The following is a 23,785-nucleotide window of genomic DNA, read 5'->3' on the forward strand; positions in this document are numbered from 1 at the left end:
ACAGCGGGCACTGCACGGGAAGGGAATCCTTCCCTCCCCACAGGGCACATACCTGCCTGGGATTCGGGATTTTTGAAGGGGCAAAACCAAAATGCAACAAAGAGGCACCAACGCAGTACGCATTGTTCTGAAATCACTTCTCTGAACTAACATCTCTGTTTAATGCAGTTGCAGTCTTCTGTATAAGGGTCTGGTGTGGCTGTCTGATGTCTGTCTTTAGTTTAAAAAGTCAGTATCTGAATGGGTGACTGTAGCTCCAAAAAGGTTTAAGGTCCCTTGCCTGCGGTCCCTGGCTGTGTTCCTACACAGTCGTTTACAAAGAGCCCACTAAATCAAAAGCCAGGTAAATCAACAGAGCACTCAGCGTCGTAATGAGGCCAGTTATAAGGTAAATTGCAACATTATTCAGGCACACAAAATTCCTCCTCTGGCAGTTGTCCTGCTAAGTGCAATGCACCTTAAAAGTGGTGAAATGATTTCTGGCAGCCTCTGGAAAAGGCTGTGTCTGGGGGATGGAAGGCTGAGCTGAATCCCTGCCTTTTCACCGAGTTTTGACTTTTGGGGACTTAGAGTAGCAGTTGGCCATCACCAGTGTACACTCTGTGGGTTATCTGAAGGTTCACTGATGCATTTTCAAAATGTGTGGTACCAGCCACAAACACTGGCCATGTGCTCTCTCACTTTCCAGCAAATCTTGTTACAATTTTCAAAGTGGGGGATTAGAGAGACTTTAATTAGGTACTTGTTTAGGGAGGCTTGAGACTAATAAATCTTTTGTTACAATGGATGAAATTCTGAACAGATGCTGATGCTTTTGAAGCTGCCAAGACCCAAAAGATGGGAGCCCAGACCCCAAGGACATGGCCATTATTATAGTTATTAGACAGAAAAAGCTCTAAGGATATAAGGACGGGGAGCCCCAAACAGAACAACATTACTGTGCCCAGCACAGGTAGCTTTTTCTGATCTGTATGCTAGATTATGGGATTCTGTGTGGTTATTGTAAGAAAATATTTGATATTGGTTAACATTGAAGGCAAAAGTGTCGTTCCCCCTTCTTCCTACCCCCCACTTTCCAAACACCTTCATGGAGGTAAAGCTGAACGATTCTCAATTTACAGGACCCTGTGGAGAAACCATTTGTCCCCAGTCTTGCAGGCAGATCAGGCTGCAGGTCAGGAGCAGCAGTCCTATCCGTTATGCTATGCTACCAACCTATAGTCTCTAGCGAGGCAGTAACTAGAGCAAATTGGTGGAATGAGAGGTTCCCCAAGAAATACTGCAGCTGTACAGACAGCTCCATGCAAACCATCCCTCTCAGCCTGCTGAGACCCAAGGGAAGGGGCAGGAAAGCAAGATGCAGGAGGGAACGCACACCCATGCACACTCACACGAATAAGTGTAATGTGAAATTAATCTAGTGAGCATGAATCAGACTCTTCTGTGATTGAAACATCCTGTATAAACACTGTTCAGTTGTGTGTGTTTTTGTTAGTCTTTTGCTTTTTTTTTTTTAAAGGACGGCATTTAAAGGACTATATTTGCATGCAAGAGCTGAGGGTAGAGGACCAATTTATAGCTTTGCCTGCAAAGATATCCAGAAGGTGTAAGAAGTGAGCAAAAAGCGTGCATTTGAGCCTGTGGCACTTGGCTCCTTCCAGCAGCAGAGGAGTGCTGTGGGCGGTAGGAGGAAGCACGTCAGATGCCAAGGCTGCACAGGCAAAGTCAGTGCTGGCTCCTGGGCCACATCGGCTCTAGGACAGAGGGGCACAGCATGGCCAGCACCACATCCCTCCCTTCTCCCCAGCCCTTGCTCCAGCCTGGCCGTTTCCTCACAGGGCAGAGCCACATCGTGTCGTTTCCCCTCGATGCTCAGCTGCGTGGCCAGGTTTCCCCACCTCACCCGGGCCGTGCAAAGCTGCCCTGCGTTCAGTCTCGGCAAAGGGAGAGAGGTAGAGGGAGGCAGCTGAGCCCTCTCTGCCAATTAATCTAATTACTGGCTGAATGCAGCGTGTCTTTTTCCACAGGCAGAGCCTGTGTGGGAATGAACATGCCTCCACTGCAGCACCAGGGCAGGGGAGCGCGGGCTCCCACCTTCCCCCTTGCTGTGGGGTGCATGGATGGAGAGGGAGCACCCAGGATGGATGCATGGATGGAGAAGGTGCCTTTACTGCCCCTCTCCTGGGACCTCGTGTGTCCGGATGAGCAGAGCGTGCTGAGGCCCAGCCAGCCCTGCTCCAACTTACCCACCAGGGAAACAGGGCTGATCCTCAAAGGACTGGCCTTGGACACGGGAGCCCAGCACACAAGCTGCCACGTGGCGGTTCCCACCCTGCCCCAGGGGGAAGAAAAGGGACCATGGGGAGCACGACAGTGGGAGCAGACACATCTCTGTCCCCATCACGTGTGGCCACCCTCCCCCTGCACACCTGGGTGCAGTGGGCAGTGCTGTCACCCCGTGGCCCAGGGGACCATCAGAGGAAGATAAAAGCAGAGGCTTTCCTCTTTCATCGTGCATCCAGGAGGAGGCAAAAAGAAGTGCTACAGACCAGTTGGCTCTGCCTCAAAAGGCAGGGGGGGATCCTGTTTCAGGTCACTATAAATTGTTGCAAATACTCCACGGTTGCCTTTGGCCCCATTTTATTTTATTTTATTTTATTTTATTTTGTTTTGTTTATTTTATTTTATTTTATTTTATTTTATTTTATTTTATTTTATTTTATTTTATTTATTTTAATTTTATATTATTTTTGTGGAAAAAGCTGTAGGTTTGTGTACTGGAAAGTCCAAATTAATTGAAACCAATCGTAGCCACAGCAATTATGGGGAGGGTTCAGCCATCAGATTTAGGAAAAGGAAGAAAACAATGACTGCACGCCCGCTGCAGGGGCTGGCCAGGCGTGCGCGCCTCGGCAGCAGCGCAGAAGAAAGGACTTGGCATCTGGGAAGTGGCTTTTAAAAACGGCCAGGGCGCGTTCGCTACAATAATCCACCGAAACAACAGCCGTCTAAAAATAGGGTTGTTTTCTGTACTAAGCTCCTTTTTAACTCCGTTAGTCATCACCGGCTCCTAAAATAAGAGCCGTGTAACAGTCTCTCCTAGTAGCAGCTGTAAACAAACTTTGGGGAGGCGCAGGGGAAAGGGAAGAGGAGCAGCGGGCGGAGGCGGGGCTGCAGCGGGCGGCCCCGGGGCGGCGGGGGGCGGCGGGGCCGGGGCCGGAGCCGGGGGCGGCCGGGGGGGACCCGCGCTGCGCTGCCGCCGCCGGCTGCCTGCGACAGCTCCCGGGGCCTTGGAGCGGAGCCACGGTGGTCCGGGCAACGGCATTAAACAGGAGGAAACAGACGGGGGATTCCGTCATTTCAGCGAGGAGCCGGGGGGGGGCAGGAAAGGAGAGTCCCGGGGAGGAGAGCGCGGCTCTCGCCCGCCCGCGGCTCCGCGCCTCGCCCCCGGCCCTCGCCCCCGGCCTCCCGGGGAGGGCTGCGGGCTCTCCCCGTGCCCGTCGGGCCGCTCCGGGGCCGGCAGCAGGCGGGCGCCGCGCACACCCGGAGCCGCCGTCGGGGCCGCGCCGTCGGGGGACGGGGAGCGGGGGCGCCCCCTGCACCCGCCGCGCCCCCTGGCGGCGCCCCTGGCGCTCCGCGCCCCCGCCTCGCCGCCTTCCCCTCGTTTTCTTTGAAGAAGAGTCTCTCCCTTTATTTTGTTTTGGTTTTGCTCTTTTTTTACTTTTCCTACGCGAGGGGATATCGCACCGTCGGGGGGAGGGGGGTGTTCCTCGCCGGGCTCGCTCCGTCGGTGGGGAGCGTTCTCCACAATGATTTAGTGGAGTAGCTCGCCCCGAAGGATCAGCCACGGCCTCCCGTTCCCCAGGAGCAGACAGGATTTCGTTTATATTGGGTTTATTTTCAACCACATATGGGTGTCATGCGCTAGATTTATGATTTTTTACATTTTTTTTTTTCATACACCAGATACGCTCGAAACCACCCTAACTCTCTGCTAGCTGCCGTCCAATTCCAACAGGAAAGTATGGCCCCCTCCTGCCAGCTGTGGGGGCAGAGGGAGGACGAAGGGGGAGCGAGGGGCGAGGGGAGAGGCGCGGCCCCTCGCCGGGGTGTCCCGTCGGGGGCATCCCGGAGCTGGGAGCGGGGAGGAGGAGGAGGAGGCGCTGCGGGCTGGAAACCTCTCTTTCCCCCGCTACGAAGTGATGAGATACAACTGTGTTGCTGAGATATTTACAGAATAATAATAAATAAAATAATAATAAATCTGGAGTGGCTGCAACCAAGTCCGCCGAGTCTGTTAGTAATTTAGCAGAATGGGATTTTCCTTTCTCTCGCCTGCCAGTTGATGCTCTTTTCCAAATTTCCACAGCGGGGGAAGCCTGCGATTTTTTACATAATGATTTCAGCATGCAAGGCCGCTTTTCTTTTTTTTTTTTTTTTTCTTTCCCTCCTTCTCTCCCCCGTCTCCCCTCCCTTCCCTCCCTCACTTCGCGACCCCGGCGTGCCGCCCGCTCCCCCGAGGAGCGCACGCAGCCTCCGGCGACGCCGCGGCCGGCCTCGACGGGGCCGTGCCGTGCCGGGCGGCTGCGGGGCCCCGCGGAGCAGCGAGTTGGCGACGCGGCGGCCGGGGCCCGTCGGTGCCCGCCGGTGCCCGCCTCCCGCTGGCCGCCCGCCGGCGGCGGGGCCGGGGCCCGGCTGACATCACGGGGCCGGGGCGGGGAGAGAGGGGGCCGGGAAGGGAAGGGAGGTGGGGGGGGGGGAGGGTGGGGGGGTGTTTTCCAGCTTTAAAAAGGCGGCGCTGGGCGCGCAGCCCTGCGTCAGAGCGAGACTTCCCCGCTCCGCTCACCCGCTCGCCCCAGTAGCCCGGCCGCCGGGCAGCGCCTGCCGGCCCCGGCGCCCCGCGGCGGGCAGTGCCTCCGCAGTCCCCACGCACACCCGCCCTCCTCTCCATGCCCCGGCCCCGGGGGGGCGGCGGCGGCGAGCTCCCGTGCCTCCGCGGCTGCGGCTCCCACGCCGGGGGCGGCGCGGCCCCGGCCCCCGGGGCGTGAAGGCGGGCGGGGGGCGCGGGCAGGCGGGCGGGCGGGCGGACGGGGGCCGGCGGCGGCCCGGGGCGCGGTGCCGGGGCTCGCCGCCCCGCCGGGTGGATGCCCAGCGCTGCCCCGCCGGCCGCCACCGCCGCGCCGCCGTCGCGGGACGCAGACAGCGGGAGACAGGAGCCGGCGGCGGCCCCGCAGCGCGGCGCCCGCCTGCTCGGCAGCACCATGAAGGCGGCGGAGGAAGGTAACGGGCAGCGGGAGGGGGGTGCGGGAGGGCGGGTGGCGGTGTCCCCCGGTGTTTCCCCGCGGCGGCCCGGAGGTTTGCCGGCGGCCGCTTGCCAATAGGTGTCTCCTTCGCCTCTCGCACGGCGCCGCCTCGGCCGCGCAGCCGCTCCCGGGCGCCTCCCGCCGGCCCCGGTCCCGGTACGGTCCCGGTCCCGGTCCCGGTCCCGGCCGGGCAGCGGGGAGGCTGCACCCCGCCTGGCCGCTGCCGCAGGGCTGCGGGGGCTCCCCGGGTCCCTTCGAGAGCCAACGCCGCGGACTCGTCCCCCGGCTCGGGGACTGCCCCCTCCCCCCCCCTCCCCCGCGGCGCAGGCCTGATTTTTTTGGGGAGGGGGCGGAATGTGCCCCGTAATTGCAAGCAGCCCTCGCGAATTCTCTCGGGAGAGTTTGGAAGCCGCCTAAAGAGAGGGTCTCGGGGCAGTGCCAGGCGCCGCGCTAGCCGTGAGCCGTCCCCTGGCGCACCAAAACAATCCCGCACGCCGGGGCAGGCTGCGGGGGGCTCCGCCGCCTCCCCCCCGGCCCCGTGTCGCCCCAGCGCCGTGTCGCGACTCCTTGTAACTACCCTGCAGTGACCTTGCTCCACAAAGTGCGCTGAAAGCACGCCGACAAAGTTTCTGGAGAGAAAGATCGCGGGCACGGGGCTTGGGAAGCGCTTTGTCGGGAGCTGCCCGGTTGCACCGAACGTGCCAGTGCCAGGGGCAGCGTTTTGCCCGCGCGGGGACTGACTGCAGCCTCCTCTGTGCCAGTTGGGACATTTTTCTCTCCCCGGAGCATCGTTACCCAGCACCGCTCTGACGACTGGCTGCGTTTTCTGCACGTCGCTGCTTCGAGCCAGAGCCTTTCGGTACCAGAGCGGGATGCCGGGGGGGACCCTGCGGGGTGATGCTGGGCATCGCCCCCGTGCCGGGGCAGGTGTGGGGCAGCCCCCGGCTGCGGGCCTGCTGGCAGCCCCCTGCCCTGCCGCCCCGGGCTGCCGGGCTCTCCGCTTCGCTTCCTATTTGCCTCCGCTTTGCTGCTGCTCGGGCTGAAACGGCCTGCCGGCCCCAGGCGGGGCATAGCAAGCCCACACGTCTTAGAAAGTTGTGAAGAAGTTGAGGATGGGGCGCGTCCAAGTCCGCGGTGTTTATTCCACAGCTCCGCTGTGGGACAGCGCGGCTCCCCTTCCTGGGCTTGTCCCAGGAAAGCTGGACAGTCGCTCAGTACCCTCATTTCTTTCTCTCTTTCTCTTCTTTCTTTTTCTTCTTTCTCTTCTTTCTCTTCTTTCTTTCTTTCTCTTCTTTCTTTCTCTCTCTCTTTCTTAACACAGATTTTTCACTGCCGTGGTTCCTTTCAGTTGACAGGATCCTGCTAATGCAAAAGCTACGAGCACGGCTGCAACCACGGCTCCACTTTTGAGGCATGCGAGGGCAGTTTTAGATGGAAGATAATTACTGCTTCATTAAATCGCTTTGGCTTTCGTTCCTCTCGCCCGTTTGGACCCCCGAGGGCTGTACACCCTTTGCGGCGCTCCGGACTTGAAGGGCAGGGAATGCACCAACTTGTAAAAATTACACCCAGAGACTAAATGTGTAATGGAGTCTCTTGTCAAAAAGAGATCCCCCTCTCTTGATTTCTGTGGCATTTGTGATCCCGGTGTTAAAATATCACCGACACTGTTCGATAATTCTCTCCTATGTTGATGATATATTTTGTAAGGGACTGAGAGAATGAGGCCGTCTAGAAGGTGTGACCCAATCCAGGAAACGGCGGGAGGGGACACCCTAAAAGTCAGGATTGCTGCCTGCAAATTAAGGTGCTCCTTGATTACCAAACGACGGCAGAAAATAGGCTATATTTATGTTTAGCCTGGGAAGAAACTCTCGCAGTGTCTCGGTGGAAGGACTGGGCGCAGCTCGGCCCCAGCTCTTTTCTTTGGTTCCTACAGAGGTGCGGAGTCCAGAAAATAACTGGGGGCTAATGCCACATACGATTTAAAATCTTTTTCAGGCTGCGTGACTGCGGCTGGGGCAGCCAGTCTGCTGGGTCACTTGTTGGACCTGCAGTGCGATCGGTGCAGTTGGCACAATTTAGGTTCACTACGGGGCGATGCTGCATTTTGGCTGGTGGTCCGTCGGTCGGTTTGTAAAGCTCGACGGGGAGCTTGCCTTGCCCCGGGGCACATCGGCTCTCCCCTCTCTCGTTTCTCTCTCCCCTTTTCAATGCTTTAAACCAGCGCATTCTGTCCCCACGTACGGCATCACTTCGGCTCTACCTTTCTCTACGTCTTTACTTCTTCTCCAAGGAAAGGGTGCCAGTGGAAATATTTTATTGACGGCGCTAATATTTATGGAGTTGGCCAATCAGACCGCCTGGACGGTAGTTTCGGACAGGTTACCCATCCTGCGGGTACCAGATGTGGAAGAGGCAGAGGAGTGAGGGCAACGGGAGCAATGTGGGAGCTGCTCCTCGCCTCCCTCCCGAGGAGCCCTGGCAGGAGACAGGGGCCCCGTGGGAAGCTGCCCCCCGCAGGACGGGGGGTGGGGATGAACCCCGTGAACTCGGGGGGCACGGCCGCGGAGGCTGGGGTTGCGGAGGAGGCGGCTGTCCTGCTTGTAGGCCCTCGGCGGGGGCACCGGAGGGGCGGCAGTCCGTGCCGTCGGGCCGCGCTGCGGTGCGGCCGTGTGCGGGTACCGGGGGACGCTCTTCCCCGGCCTGCCCCAGCATCCCAGGGCGAGCGTGGTCCCGACGGGCCGGCAGCTCCAGTTCCGCTGCTGCCAGGGCCTTTTGCACACTCGTGTGACTCAGCCCCGGCCCTTCGGGGAAGCGGCTGCGAGCGGGGGACCGACGGCAGCCCCACGGCGCTTTGGCACCCGGGCCCGGCACCGCCTCCGCCCCGGGCCAGACCCCTTCCTCCGCAGGGCAATTCCCTGTGCCGGGACAGGGCCGCCCGCTAGCAGGGTGCCGGGGCCGAAGAGCTCTGCGTGTCCTGGGGCTGCTCCGGGGGCTTCGGACGTGCGCCGGCTCCCGACAAGCCTCCGGAGGCACGTCGAGACTGCGGCGCGGCCGTGCGGGGAGGGGAAAAAGCGCGATGGACTCTGATGGAAAAAAACTGTGTTTTCCTGGCACTTTGCAGTGGAGATTTCAGCCATAAGCCTGGAAAATGGTATTCCCTCGGTTTAGAAGGGAATACCATTTCCATAACTGCTTTAAAAAACTATTCCTCTTGCAATCCGGCCTTAAATCCTGGGAACTCAACAGGCACAGCAAGCCCTAGCTGCTGGGCCGGAGCGGTCATTTGCGCGTTGGAGACTTTGAAATGGGTTTGTATAATCCCACAGAAGTGCATTTCTAATCCGAGATGGATGCTATTTCTTTTCGTTTAACCGATTTTAAACCCATACCAGCAGCAAAACCCCGCAGGCCGGGGAAGCGTCGTGCCATCCTTCATGCCCCGGCCGAGCCACACCAACGTAGCTTGGGCCGGGGGACTTCTCCCAGGCCAGCGCACGGAGGAAGATGGTAGGTTACGAGCCCCACTTTAATGCGCTTTTTATAGCAGTTGGCACTAGTGGGTGCTGCAACTAAGTAAAATAAATTTAAAAAAGGAAAAAAAAAAAGGAAAAAAAAAAAGGAATAAGGAGCTCCGAGCCTCCTGGCTCGTAGCCGCGGAGCGGTGGGGACCCTCGGAGCAAGACCGGCGCCTCGGCAGCGCTCAGCGCCCGGCGCGGCTCCTCCCGGGACAAGGCGAGCAGAGGCGAGGCCCCGAGGGCAGAAACCTCCCCGGCTGCGCCGTGCTGCCCCGCGGGATCCCGGCACCTGCGGCGATTGCGATTTCCACCGGGCGGGAGCAGGTGAAAGCCCGCTGCCCCGCTGCCCCCGGGTCTCCCCAGCCCGCACCCACCCCCCCCCGCCGGTGCGGGTAACCCCGGGGGGGCTCCCCGGGGCGTGCGGGCTGCGCTGTGCGAGCCGGAGCGGCGGGAGGAGGGTGCGGGGGAGGGCAGGGCAAGGCGGTTGTTTGCATCGACCCGGAAACATCAACAAAGCGACGGAGGGCGGATCAGAGGCGGCGGCGGCGATAGCGAGATAGGCCGGCCGTCGGGGCCGGGGTCACATTACCGTGCCGGCCGCCTCCTGCGCCTGTCGGGGCCTCGCTCCGGAGCCCCGCCGCCGAGGGGAGCTCGTCCCGGCCCCGCCGTGCCGGCGGCAGCAGGTGTCGGGCGCGACGGGGCGGGCCCGACGGGGCGGGCCGGGGGCTGCGCCGCCGCCTGGGCGCCGGAGCGAGGCGGGCGGGGGTCGCCGCGGGCGGCGGGAGCCATGACCGGCGTGGAGGCCGAGCAGGAGTTTGATTTCGATTTCCTCTTTGAGTTCAAGCACAGCGATGAGGGCGGTGGCGGAGGTGGGTCGCGGCCGGGGAGGCACCTCCGGGGGTCCCGGGGGAGGGATGCTGCTGGAGGGGGCGGGGGAGGCCCTCCGGGGGGTCCTTCCCGAGCCGGAGGCAGCGTGCGGGGGCGATATTTTGGGTCCTGCGCAGCTGCGGGGCGGCGAGCCGGGGGCACCGGGAGCCAGCAGTGAAATCCTGCCCGGAGCCGCTTTCCCTTTCGGTGCCCTTGTGTCTGTACCGTGACACGTCTCGGAGGGGAAGCTGCGCGGGAGGCAGCCCGTGTGCGATTTGTTAAACTTCGGAGCTCTTCGGAAACGCGGAGTTTCGCCTTGCTTGCGCAGCCAGGAGTTTGCGACCGAGCCGTCCCCGCAGGCTGCCAGGGGCTGGCCGGCAGCGAGCCCAGCGCCGCTGCTCCGCCGCCCTCCGCAGCCCCGGGGCCGGCAGCGGCAGCTCGGGTCCGGCCTCGCCCCGTGGCAGCGATGGGGCCGGGGGAAAAGCCCCTGCTGCCTTTCCTTTCGCCCCCCCTCCCGTGAGCTGGAGCGATCTCGGCTCAGGGTTTCGGTCGTCCAAGCATTCAGGCTTGAAGGTCATCCGCAAGCAAAAATAACGGTCCCGGATTCGTCGTGGGTCACGGTTTGCAAGCCCGGTGTCTCCGTGTGGCTGTTTTATGACTTTGAGCAATATTGGAGGTGGGAACAGGGTAAATGAGTCGGGAGTTGACACACACAGGGAAAGTTGTCGTTGCTTCCCAATACGAAGCGGGCTGTCACAGCCTCAGTGATAGCGGGTCACCATAAAAATAAAAGTAGGTGATTTAAGGCTGTTCCAGTTTCTTTTTCCACTTTTTTTTCCCACTGCTTTCCCCTTTAAATCGAATGAGGTTCCCAAATCCTTCCCTGCATATTACAGCCTGTCAGGACGTAGCTGTGCACGGTGCTCCCCTTCCTAATGCCCTGCTCTCCAGCACGTTCTCAGTGTCCAGATGGCTGTAAGCAGATTCCCAGTTTTTTAGAAAATTAGCTTTTAAGAGTGTCACACCAAGCTTTATAGACGTAATTTCCTATGAATTAGGCACCTGGAAAGTGGAGGGGCCTAAACAACTTAAGTGTCGAAGTCGTAGTGAGAAGAGTAACTCCATTAGGCAGTGCTGAAAGCATAAACTTCAGTGTAAGCCTAGGTGTGGCTCCATGTCTGGAAGTGTAAAACAGCCTTTGCCTTCTCCAAAGCCCCTTTGAGCTGCAGGTGTTAAGCAGTCCTATTTAAAGAGTATAAATAAAAAATGATGGTTCTCAGTACTTTGTAGGATCAGCTTGTTAATGATGGAAAGGGATAAAGCCTGTGCCCTGTGAAACTAGCTAGAGAAAAAAAATCTGATTTTTTTATGCTGTCGAAGTGAAATGTAATGTGAAGGTGTGCTCACAAATCAAGGGGTCCAATTTCTTATTCTAGCTATACCTAATGTAAGTGTGAATATGCTGGCAACCGGGCCATTGCAAACCTCCGCTGGTCTATCTGATACCGAGGTTTGGCTCAAGATACTAAAATACGCTTTTGAAAGTGTTGTGGTACCAAGCTGTGTGAGTTACTGCCCACAAGCAGCAGTACAGACCTAAGCCCAGGCTCGCAGGCTCTGCGCTGTGCAGGGAGCCTCTGTGGATCAGGGTCGCAGTCAAAGTGACTGTCCATGCCAAAGCATTACTTTCCTTTCATCCATATCAGTGCTGTCAAAATACCCCACAAAGCTGTTTTATGTGGTGTAGTTTTGTACCTATGTAGCCACTTCCATCTCCCTTCACTCTCGAGACTGGCATTTTATTTCTGTGTGCTTTACTGTTGTAAGGAAAACAACAGCATTTTATGAACGCTCACTATGCGTGTTTGATAAATTTTTGTGAATACAGAAGTTGAGCACAGGAACGTGATTTTTCACAAAGGTATCTGGTGGTTTTTAGTGCACAAATCAAGGACTTGGTATTGTTCCTAGGTGTGGTTTTCAGGCTTTTATATTTGTTGGGTATTCTTTGTACACATTTGTCTGAAAAGTTAAGTTACCTAAAGGTAACTTATGTATGTAAAGGCTTTGGTCTTTCGATTTTGAGTACTATTGTGTGAGAAGATGTATTCCATGTACTTTTCCTATGCCCTTTAAAAGTTGACTTCTTAAAAATGTGCAGGATAGTACTAAAAGAGACTATTCCTTGTGATGTGCATTAGGAGGACTTGTTGCTTGGAGCACTGGTAGCTTTTGCTTATATATTCGTTTTTTAAGCTGGTTTCCTGAGGCCAATCTGAGGCTTTGTATCAGCTCTTCGGCCTGGGCTGCAGATCCCTGGCAGACTTCAATGTCCGATTTTTACCCTAGCTTTTTTTACCCTAGCTGTGCGTTAGATTTTAGAGTACCACTGGGTTCACAGTGCTTTTCACACAGGTAATAACAATCTCGGTTTATTTACTTATTAGTTATAATAACCAAGGTGTCAATGCTGCAGTCAGCAGATACAGCCGGTCTGCCAAGCCCACCAGGTGGGCGCAGAGCTGGGGCACCCCGCAGAGCCCCCAGCCCCCTGCCCAGTGTGTCTGGCCGTGTGCCAGGGGCCGGCCGTGCAGCAGGGCCCATGGGGTGTGTGTGGTGGGGCTGCCAGGAAGAGCCGGGCCTGCATCCCAGCAGCTGGGACAGTGCCAGGGACGTCGCCTGCCTCCGGAGCCGGAGGAAGCAGAAAGGGGCTGGGGCTGCCTCGGAGGCGCTGCTTAGACCCTTTCTCTGAGCCGCTTTCTGAAACGGAGAAGGTCTTACCACTGACTGCCACTTTGATGTTTTGTTTTGTTTTTTTTCTGTGAAAAGTGAGAAAGAAGTAGTGGTTGCAGTAGCTGTGAGCGAGCAGTGCTGCCACGCAACAGGGCAGCAAGAAGAGGCAACTAATTTTGGAAGGAGAGGGCTCTGGTCCCTTAGGCAGAACTGTGCATTGCCATGACCACTGCAGTCAGATGACCCGTATCAAAGGAGCACCCCTTTTTCCACAGTTCCTCCTTGCCTTGTTGTTTGAATGCTGTGTGAAGCTGTATCGTGCTTTGAATAATCCAGTTTTATCTGCGGTATGCTCTGTTGTAATTTAATGACTCTTCTCACTAAACGCCTCGTTTCTGAAGGTAGAGTAGAAAGTGAGCTGAAAAGATGTTGTTTCTTATTGTTTGTGAATGGTACCTGACGTGGCATAAAGCAGCTGGAACTTCACAGAGTAGCTGTGAAACTGCTAGAGCACATTAATTTTTTGTAAGTACCATTTGTCTCAGAGTCCTTGCCAGAGAGAAACATGAGCATGGGATAGCCGGAGGATGACACCAGAGAGGGCTGAGCTCATACACAAAAGAAAGCGAATAGCCGGTAGCACTGGCTGGCATAACCTGCTCGGAGGCTTGTTTGCATCCACAGCACTCCTGAGGAGTGAGTCGTGTTGGGAATACCAGCCACGATGATTAACAGAGCTTTTCTGCATCTATGCGGAGAAGGTGGACATGGGGCACTGCTGGGAGCTTGCCACGTGGGAGGGATGGGAACCAGTTGCCTGTGTGGACCAAGTCTGGCCTGGGGCGCACGAAGTTTCCCCTTGTCTTGTGGGAAAGCACCACTGCCCTAACAAACCTGCGGTAATGCTGGTTGTGCATGTGGCTGGAGCGGGGTGTATTTCCAGCCTGCTGTGAATAAACTTGTAGAACAGCATTACCCAAACCTCAAATTCAGTGGGCTGATAGCTATCTATATATGTATCTATATATATATCTATATATAGCTGTATGCTATCTTTTCCCAGTATGGCGAGAGACACTGGCATGAGGGTCTCTGGCCCAAGTGTGCTGGTGACGCCAGGCCTCCCTATGCCAGAAGGCACAGGGGGTGACTCCTGATCCTACTACCATTCAGAGCACCAAGGGCTGCCTGTCTCCCCGTCCACAGCCTGGGGCGTCCCTGGGTGGCAAATAGAGACCCACATGCAGCCCCAGGGCAGAGGGAGTGGAGCTGAAGGTGCCCCACCAGCAGGCCAACAGTGGGGCAGGATAGTCTCCTGCAGGCTAGCACTGGGATTCAGGTTCTCCATAGCACAGCAGGGATGAAGGTGTATGAAGGTTGGGTTGTTCCCCTGTGTTGGTGCAAGTCTGTGATGTGATCTATCACTTTTCAGGTTTTCCACACAGCGCAACTGTGCTGTTTCTTTAATACACCCGGAGCTGTAACATGCTTAGAGAGTTGGCCAAGAGCACTCTGCTGGCAGTGCTTAATGTGGCACGCGCGAGAACCAGCAATTTCAGTGGAATTTCATCTGTCACAGAGTAGCAACACATCCATGTTTATCCATCACCTGGTCTTTGCCAGTTGGGCCGGAGGATAAGTGGTCCCAGAAATGAGAGCAGGTCAATAGATCCGTCTCGTTCCAAAAACCTAGTTAACTGGAACCGTTTGGAAACTCGCTGTAATGGAAATTTCAGTTGTGTATAATTTTTTTAACAGAATGCAGTTGATCATGTTCTTTGTTTTAGTCTGCCTCCACTTTTTTTGTTGATTTTTTTTTGTTTGTTTGTTTTGTTTTTAATATTCCAGCTTTTCAGCGAGGGAATTAGGCTCACATGTAAAAGCACATCTCTTGGGCAGCATTGCAGTCTCTGAATGCTGATGCACCCTTGTTTGAAGACTCAGTTTTTGGTTTTGAAGATTTACATATGTCTCCTCAAGACAAACTCAGTCCATGTACATCCGTGTCACAAGATAGCTTGTCTTGTGCTGCTCAGTTAGTAGGATTTTCAAGGATGCAAGTCTGTAGCTTCTCCCCTAACATGGCATGCCTGTCTGATGGGTTGTCAAAGAGTGCTGTTCTCTTGTGTGTTTTGTCATGTTCCTCCACTCCAGCTCGGTATGTTGCTAAGTGAGTATTTATGTGCAACACTTCATATCATTATTTTTTGTTTGTTTGTTTGTTTTCCAGAACACTATAATTATACATCTTCAAACGTAAATGCTGGCTTGCCTCTAAATGTGGCACATTCCTCATTGTCAACTCCATGTCATGGCCTTCAGACATCAAATCCCGTCATTTCAGTTGTCCCATCAACAAATCACCCTTCTGGATATGGAGGACACATTGACAGTGGGGCATCCGAATATTACCTGCCTCCAAACATCAGACCTAATGGAGCTCCAGCACTGGAGAGCCCTAGAATTGAGATCACCTCTTACATGGGACTTCATCATAACAACAACCAGTTTTTTCATGATGAGGTTGAGGAGGCCATCCCAAATGCAAAGCGATCACCTTCCACTGCCACTTTGAACTTACCGAACATCGAGGCGTACAGAGACCCGTCCTGCCTGAGTCCAGCTAGTAGCTTGTCTTCCAGAAGCTGCAACTCTGAAGCGTCTTCCTACGAGTCCAACTACTCGTACCCATACACTTCGCCCCAGACCTCTCCATGGCAGTCCCCGTGTGTCTCTCCAAAGACCACTGACACAGAGGAAGGCTACCAGCGTGGCATGGTGGCCTGCACTTTGCTCAATTCGCCAAGGCACTCTCCATCGACATCTCCCAGGACGAGCATCACAGAGGAGAACTGGCTGGGGGCCCGCAACTCCAGGCCTCCATCTCCCTGCAACAAGAGAAAGTACAGCCTCAATGGCCGGCAGACTTCCTACTCGCCACACCACTCCCCAACACCTTCACCACAAAACTCGCCACGGGTGAGCGTCACAGATGAGACGTGGCTGGGGAACACCAACCAGTACACCAGCTCTGCCATTGTCGCTGCCATCAATGCTCTCACCACTGACAGCACGATAGATATGAACGATGGGATTCCCATCAAGTCGAGGAAGACCGCCATCGACCACACCCCATCCATGACTCTCAAAACCGAACCGGCTGGCGAGGATCATGGGACCATATCGCCGACTGCTGATTTGTCACCAGAAGACTTCTCCAGCTTTCAGCATATCAGGAAAGGAAACTTCTGTGAGCAGTACCTGTCTGTGCCACAGCATCCATACCAGTGGGCCAAACCAAAGTCTCTGTCTCCTACATCCTACATGAGGTAAGGAGCCCTGATTCAGAGGACAATCCTGGCAATATCTTTACTGTATGCTTTTTTTTTTCCTCCTTCCCCTTCCCATGTCTGTTTCCAGCCAAATCTACCCATCCATTCATTTTGTTTAGCCATTTCTCGTGATGCTGCCTCTTGTCATTAGTGTGATGTGACCATGAGTACATCTTTGAAAGGTTAAAAAGGCCACTTCAGGAGTTGACTGCTCATTGGTTGTAACTGGTTACTGCTTCCCAGGGGTCAAGCCCAAGTCCAGCCAGTCTCGAAATAGGATGTTCAGGGGTATTCAGAAGCTTGACAGGCAGCAGGACAATTGGGTACCATCAAACCAAGGTTTTACTGAAGTTGTTCATCATGTCTTAACATGTTTTTGCTGCAGGGCTATGAGATGTTCCTGTTATTGTGCTGTTACAGGGCACTTTACATTTGTGCTTTACAGACAGTGAATACAAACAGGGTAGGAATATGTTTCTTTTACAACTTATTTCAGCACTTACTTAATCTGAAACTTTATACGAAAGCTTAATACCAGTCTTCTTTTTCTGTCTGCAATGGACAGTGATTTTATTTTTTCTCCCTTTCTCCACCATTTTTATGTTTAAAGAAGAAAACCTTATTTGTAAGCTGATAATACTTGTCACATTTATTTATCATAAGAGGACTCCAGGTAGAAAGGAACAAAGAACAGCCTGGATTTGAGTTACATGCATTGCTTTGTCTTTTGGTCTCAATTACAGTCTTTATTTTGAAGTCTTAAGACTGCATATACAGTGCCACATGGTGCAGAAAAAGAGTTTGGCTTTCCAAACGTTCACAGGCCTATTCCAGTCCCTGACTGTTATAGCAGTCCCTCTCCTTTTCCTCCTCAAGAACACACGGCTTCTTGCATTTAACAACACAACTGTCTTTGCCAACATGAAAGATGTGGACACATAGCTGCAATATTTTAATTAGTGATAGTTTCCTTGGCTCTCAACCTTGCCGGTCTCATTTGTCTCCACCCAGCACTTCTCTGCTACCTGCTTCCTACAAAAACTGGACCGTGGACCGTGGCCCTTCATGTTACAACAAGTAGCACTGTCCCTCCTCATCCTCACTGTTCTCCCATACTCCTCTCTGCATTGTCCCAGCTCCTTGGTAGGACCTTGGCCCAGTTCAGTTCTGGGAGATGTGACCGTCCTGTTGTATCTGCTGGAGCCACCCACAGGTGGGCACTTGCTGTCTTTCAGCGCAGGGATGGGGTCTTATCACACTCAGTAAATCCCTCAGAGCCTTCCTGTGTATTCAAAAAAAACATTTGTGTTCTCCCACCAAAGGTGTAAAATAGTCTGAATTTATCGGAGAGGCAGGACGTTTGCTTTTGTGTTTGGCTGTTTTTTTTGCCAAAGACTGCACAGGCAATAATGTGACAGTTTGACCAAACACATTTTTATCTTTCTGTTGCAGAGAGTCGCCTGTAGGCACTTTAATGTAGTCAGTGAGAAGGCAACCTAGCATTCCTGTGTGCTAACACAAACAAGAAAGGTGAAGTGTACAAAACAGAGCCCCACTACATTGTGTATTTAACATTTTTTCCACTGTTTTGGTCTCATATAAAATATGTTTCCTGGTTCACAATATGTTTCCATGTGATCTCATTAACTTGTGCTCTCGGGCAGTTGGAAGTTACTGTTGAAATGTGATTTTAAGTTATTTTACCAATCAGATACACTGACCATGCTTCCTTCCACCAAAAATACCTCTCGTTTTATGTATATGAGAGTGCTGGGCAACTGAGCACAGACGTCAACAGGATCACAGCCTACGCAACAGAAACTATGTTATTTTAAATCTTTCCAAAAAAATTGGTTAAGAATTTGTCACAACAGATCTGGAATTTTTTCCTGTTATTTTACACATCTGTTCTATTTCAAATGCTGGGGCTTTAGGGGTAAGTTCCAACAAACAACTCAGGCTCCAAAATCTACCCGGTCATAATGATTTTGAGATAACCATATTTGATTACCTCCTCTGTCACTTCCTGAATATGCATTACATTTTCATCAAAAGCAAGCGTGCCTTGGAAAATCACTGATGCCCCCCCCCGCCCCGCCTTTCATTCCCCTGTATTTCCCTGCTGGGGAATAAGCTCCAGCAGCATGAGCTGGGTGCGTGGCTGTCTCCTTTCCTGTGTTTTTATGGCAGGCATTAGTCTAAAAGAGAAACAGTGGTTTTTTGTATCATCTCTAAAATTGAAGTTTTTCATTTATTGTAATTAAAACTCAAATCAGTTTTCAGCTTTTCAAGTACTGGGACAAAGAGGAATAATAAGAGTAGAGAAAGTAATGCCTGGCTCAACAGAAATATTGTCTTTTCATGCCCCAAGTTTCTTCTGATTTCTTAAGAGGAATGTGAGGCATACCAGGTTGGAAGCTCATCCCAGATCCACCAGCTGTGGGCTCTTCAGAGCAGGTTTTGGCAGATGCCCACCGAGGGCTAGCAGCACGACCTGATGATTCCTGTGCACGAGTCAGCGTGTAGGTGCTGAGGGTCGTGAGAGAGGGTGGGAGGACAGGCCCTGGCCCTGCTGCCGGGGACAGCACTAGGCAGGCAGGCTGCTTCGGGTTACCAGTGCAGCTAGGACTTCGTCCCTGGTGCTTTGACTGCTGTCCATGGCCTCAGGCCAAGGCTTTTGGTGTAGAAGATATTGAGAGGCCAAGTAGAGATGAGCATGAGAAGCTTTGGAGCAAACCGTGAGGTGACAATGGGAATCGTGCCTCTTCCAGACCTCAATATACAAGAAGAAGCACTCCATCAGCCATTTATTTTACAGGCAGGTGATACTCCGTGTTTCTCAAACCATGGCTAGATCAGTTGCTTTCTTGTCTCTGATATTTATACATCACTTTTTCATGCTCTGTCAAAGGCAAGATGGAAGTACAGAGTTTGACTTTTGCGCTTGGATTTGGAGACAGTACTGACAGCATGGTATTAGTAACTCTTTCCGAGACTAAGATCCTATTTTTATTTCTCACCCACTCATCAGCATGTCCCAAATCATTATTGGTTCTAGCAGAAAGGATTGGCACTCATGACAATGCCAGATTCTGAGTATCTTATGCCTTTTTTATGTCTTCCTCTTTTGCTGCTCTACTTGACCAAACACAACTTGAAATCTAGAACCAATTTCTTACTCATTGAAAAGTAACGGCTTCTTTATATGCTTTGTAGTTATTTTGAGTCTCAAAATAACTTTATTTTGATATCGGTTTTAATAACAGTTTAATCCAATAAGTGTGTTAGCCTGTATCACTTTAATTTTAATTAGATGTAGGGTATCTGGGGGGAGGTGGGAAGAAAAGTGGTTGGATTTGTTGGTCAGGTGTATGGCATGTTTGAGGTCTGCCACATGAAAAGGAGCTTCCAGGAATAGACACCCAGTTCCAGGTGGTTTGTAAAAGCTCTCTACTGTATTTTTTTGTATGGTTTATTTTTTTTTAAACAGTTGAAAGCCACACTTTTTTAGCTTCAGTCTCCTTTTCAGCCTCAAAAATATACATATATGTTCTTGAAACCACAGAGAGAAACATGTAGTTTTACATATGGAGGCTGTAATTTGCACACAGAGAATGTATGTTTGGATATCTGTCTGCCACTTTCAAAAGCACATTTGGCTTTTATCTGCATCAATGGGCTTGTTTATTTTTTGTGGATTTTTTGGATTCCACTTTTGTGACTGTGACAGTATGAAACTCAAGCATACAAAAATCATCCACTGAGGCCCCAAACTGCATGATTTTCTTTAAAAATCATGATTTTAAAGTGCTACATTTTTTCCCCACATTCTTTTGATTTGTGGACCTTCTGGGTGCACTTTTTTTTTTTTTTGTTATGGTTGTGTATTTTTGGTTTTGTTTTTAAATAGATGATTTGGTCCAGATGATAAGATAGAGAACAACCTTACTGGGGAGAAGTTGAGTTTCTCACAAAATTGGGGTTTCTAAAGATGAAAAAGGGCCCCAGCTATCTTAAGATGTCACAAGTGCGGCAACACGAGATTTGCTGACCTGTGCATTCATGGCAAACTTCTTTGTTTATGGCAAACCAGAGGAAGTTCCTCAGACAAAGCAAATGCTGAGCTGTCTTGACAAGACCCGGTAAAGCGGGGACTTGTGGCTGTGTGTTGGTAACCATCTCTTTGGGGCTAGCTGTTGTTAACTGGGGAACAGAGGGAGAGGACAGGGAAGAGCCCGCAACATCTCCAGCCTTTTTCTCTTTCTTGCTGTATTCATGCGGAATGGGGGCATTTACAGACTTAACGAGTTGGTTTTGCCACCGTGTAGCAAAAAAAAAAAAAAAAAAAAAAAAAAATCTCTTAAAATCTTTTGACTGAACTGGGTTGCTGTACTGTGAGGCTGAAGTCTGGTTGGAAGCCTGTCTCAGTAAACCATTTTGTTTGTTTGATTGATTTAAATCCCCCCCACGCTTTCTTCTGACTGCTTTTTAGTTATTCAAACACCCCTATAAGCTTCTTATTGATGGCCTTCCTTCACAAGCTCGTTTTAGCACTGTGTGATACTAAATTCGGAACAAGCAGAGATGTGATGCAAGCCACTTGTTCCTGCCATTCCTACGGCAGTAGTTTCTTGTTCTTTCTCTAAGTTGACAAATGAAAAATTTCCTATGCAAATCTATCTCTGAATGTTAACTTTCAGGACTGTTGTGCTGAGTATTATCTGTAAGCATTACGACAACTCACATTTTTAGATCTCAACGTGAGGGATTCCAAAGTGCTGCATGAACTTGGTGGAGTTGCTACTTGCTCCACATGTCAGAGAAACACAGCCAAGTCTGGGGTGGGACACAGCGTGTATGTTAACAGTTTGCAGCCAGATTGCTCAATTGTCAGATAGGAAATTAAAAAAAAAATGTCTACCCGTGTTAACTCACAGGTAAAATATAAAGCACATGCATTTCTCAGATCACAAGCCAGTGCATGGACTTACAGGGAGCCTTGTTGTTTCCTTACTCTTCTAAAAAACACCCTAGGATCTTCGACAGTCATCCACTTTCACGTGAGATGTGTAATAAGTAATAAATTGTAACCATATTTGCATTTGGTGCAGGGTTGGAACAGGGGCAAGCTTAGCAGCCTGGTAAAAGCCTCAGCAGCCCTGTGGTTTCTCAAGCTTATGCTTTTGTTTCTGAAGGAACACGCCCTCTTAGTAAAAATAAGGTTAGTGGAGGAGGCTCAGCCACACTCCTAAGCCACTTGCTTTACTTCAGGTGTTGAAACACACTTACCACTCTGCTCTGTGGGGCAGCAGCTTTTGCCACTGTCACGCAGCTATCTTTGGTAGATGACTCCACGCTGTGATACTTGGCAAAGCAGAACGGTTTGTCCCCTGTGTGAGACCAGCAGTTGTTCTGACACCTTTTGCACAACAGCCTAGTTAAGGACAAAAATGCTTGCAAATCTTTTTCAAGTGGCCTTTGGCATCTAGTAGCTTATGCAGAGAAAGGCAATTTCATTCCTGAATGCATAATAATCTTGTGAAAATGGGGCTTAAACACCTTTGCAAAGTTTAATAGAAGTTTTTTGGCTTTGTTTCCTCCCTGTCTATATTCCAGTGTGCTGCTTAATATCTTTTCTTTTTTTCCCTGTAACTTGATAAATCTTTCTGCTAAAGGCAGAAGTCAGCCAGACTGGATAATCTGTTTTTGATTTAATCATATTGTGTATCTGGTGTATGCAAAATAAATCACTATTCATCTGTTTTGTAATCTGATTTATGTAGGACATAGTTACATTGAGTGAGTTTTCTACAGTCTACCAGTTTTTGTGAACCTGCCTTGAAATAACCATCCCTCATTATAGCATTTTGAATGAATACAGTGGAATTTATTACAGTGTAGAAAGGAGCGGGACAGATATGCAGTTGGTGGAAAATTCAGTCTGAGGGAAATGCACTAATGTATATATGATATGAAGACTGTGCGAAGATCTTTTCCTTCTCCCTCCCTCCCCTTCCTAGTGGAGCAGCTCATCTGCCCTCCACGTGATGCTCACTAGTTGGGGTAGTTTTCAAATTGATAAGATTTGTTTGCAGCAACCAGATTTTGTTTTACCCCTACACTATTTGCTTGGTGGCTTTTTCCTTTAACCATGTTTAGCTGCAGGAAATTAAGTGCATGGTGAAGATAACCTAACATAGGAAATAGCTCTGACAGCCCCAACCCATGACACCGTTAAATGCATCACTCCGCTTCCTTTATCAGGAAAACTGTCATTAATTGTCAATTTATAATTGAGCAGGTGGTATTTTGGAATTTTGATGATAGATTGCAGACTAACAACAAACTGTATTTTATTTTCAGGTTTTATTTGAGAATATGAATTTTACAGCTTTATTATACTGACATTTTCAGGTGCTGATTTGAAAGTGTTTATTTTAATTTTTAAGAGATTTAATTAGTTATGGAACTATTACTTTGTTCCATATATCTTAAAAAATATCTCTCTTCACTCGAGGACTATGTGCTGCCAGTTAGAGTAGTCCATTCTAATTTAATATTAATTTTTTTAACAATGTGATAGATATTGTGTCCTCAGGAAAAAAAAAAAAGATTCATCAAGTGAGAATTTACTTAAAAACAGAAACATCTGTTTAAAAATGTGTGCTGATCATCACCAGAAGAGGCACAGCTGTTTTTGCTGTGCTTTGTCGTTCATCATTAGTCAAATATGGTTTGTCCTTTTTATTTTTTTTTAGAATTTTTCAGACTAAAGAATGTGCACCTAATGCACTAGGCAAAGAGAAGTGGCTTTCATGCAATAGCCAATTGTCTACAGTTTTTAGGTTGCTCTTGGGTCTTTTGGTATGTGTCTAATAGCTGAAGAGTGTGCAAGAGGTGCTAATACCTCCTCTTCAGTATACCATTTGGTTGCCCCCAAAGGCTGCAGTAGTACGTATGTAGTCCGTGGCTATGAAATAATGTCCGTATCAGCTGGGTTTAAGCAGCCACCGTTTATAAAATTATAAATGTGCTACAGAAACCCAGGGAGCCATGTTGGTGCAGTGTTTTTATCGTCAGGTGCCCTGTCCATAGCATGGCTTCAAATTTTGTTGCAGAAATGGGTAATTTCTGTAGTGCAAGTAGTGCTTGTCCATAGGCACTCAAGTCATTCAAACTGGCAAATTTATAGGCAGTGAAGAAGGATAATGTAGAGAAACTTGACGCCATGTGAAGTACCATGAGTGTACGTACATGCACATTGTGCACTAGCAGATTCAAGTGAAATATGCTGGTGATAAAGTACTGGATAAACATTAAAAATAAAATTAAATGAAAGCATGTGGTATTACACCCCAGCCTGAGAAGACTTGTGCACTTTCTAGCCTCCTTTGTATGGTTGTGGTGCTACTTATAGTGGTGGGTACGAGTGGTTAAAGCCTCTGGCCCTCAGTGGGAGGTAGTGGAGATGCTTTGGGGGATATGAACACTGTAATGCCCATGGAGCCACCACCAGCATGCTGGAGTGGTGCTGTGTGGAGCACTCAGCTTTCAGCTGAATACATGCTTGTAATAAATGCACCCAGTGCAGTAAATTCCAGACAGCCAGCCTCCGCTCGGCCTCCAGCAGGAGCTGTGCAGCCCCTGAACCTGCTCACCTGCCCTCTGTTGTGTCTGGGCCCCGTGCCATGGCTGGCAGTGCCATCCAGCCTGGGGCACTGAGCAGTGCCATGCCCACCACCGTGGTCACCCTGCTGTCCTGTGTGGGGGTCATCCTGCATCCAGGGGTAACAGGGGGGCTGAGGACAGCTGTCCCGCATGATGATCCTCTTCTCCAGGCTGATGAAGGCTGATGGAAGAGCTGCAGCTATGCCAGTTAACTACTTGCAATGGCTTTTGAAGGGCACCCTGGTTAGGAGAATTTACCAAAAGAAGAAATACATGCTGGGCATAAAATTAGTGTTTTCATTATGAAGCTTTCTGAGCCAATTTTAAAGTCAATAAATTTGTATCAGGCCTAACACTGTTT

General features: G+C 51.3%; 1 protein-coding gene across 10 annotated transcripts in view; it reads left to right on the plus strand.

The window, feature by feature from the left end:
* The first annotated feature begins 4,804 nt into the window (after positions 1 to 4,804).
* NFATC1 (nuclear factor of activated T cells 1) overlaps positions 4,805 to 23,785 on the plus strand; it is a 120,372-nt gene continuing 101,391 nt past the window's right edge. For 5 of the 10 annotated variants that reach the window (XM_083824978.1, XM_083824973.1, XM_083824975.1 and 2 more), the window contains exons 1-2: positions 4,806 to 5,280; positions 14,655 to 15,753. In XM_083824978.1, coding sequence (XP_083681104.1) covers positions 5,145 to 5,280; positions 14,655 to 15,753 — 1,235 coding nt within the window. In that variant the 5' untranslated portion in view covers positions 4,806 to 5,144. Of the gene's footprint in view, positions 5,281 to 9,533; positions 9,694 to 14,654; positions 15,754 to 23,785 lie in introns of those variants that run through there. The other 5 variants (XM_083824969.1, XM_083824972.1, XM_083824971.1 and 2 more) reach the window with 3 other exon arrangements.

Source organism: Anser anser (assembly GCF_964211835.1).
Source record: "Anser anser genome assembly, chromosome: 2".
NCBI lineage: Eukaryota > Metazoa > Chordata > Aves > Anseriformes > Anatidae > Anser > Anser anser.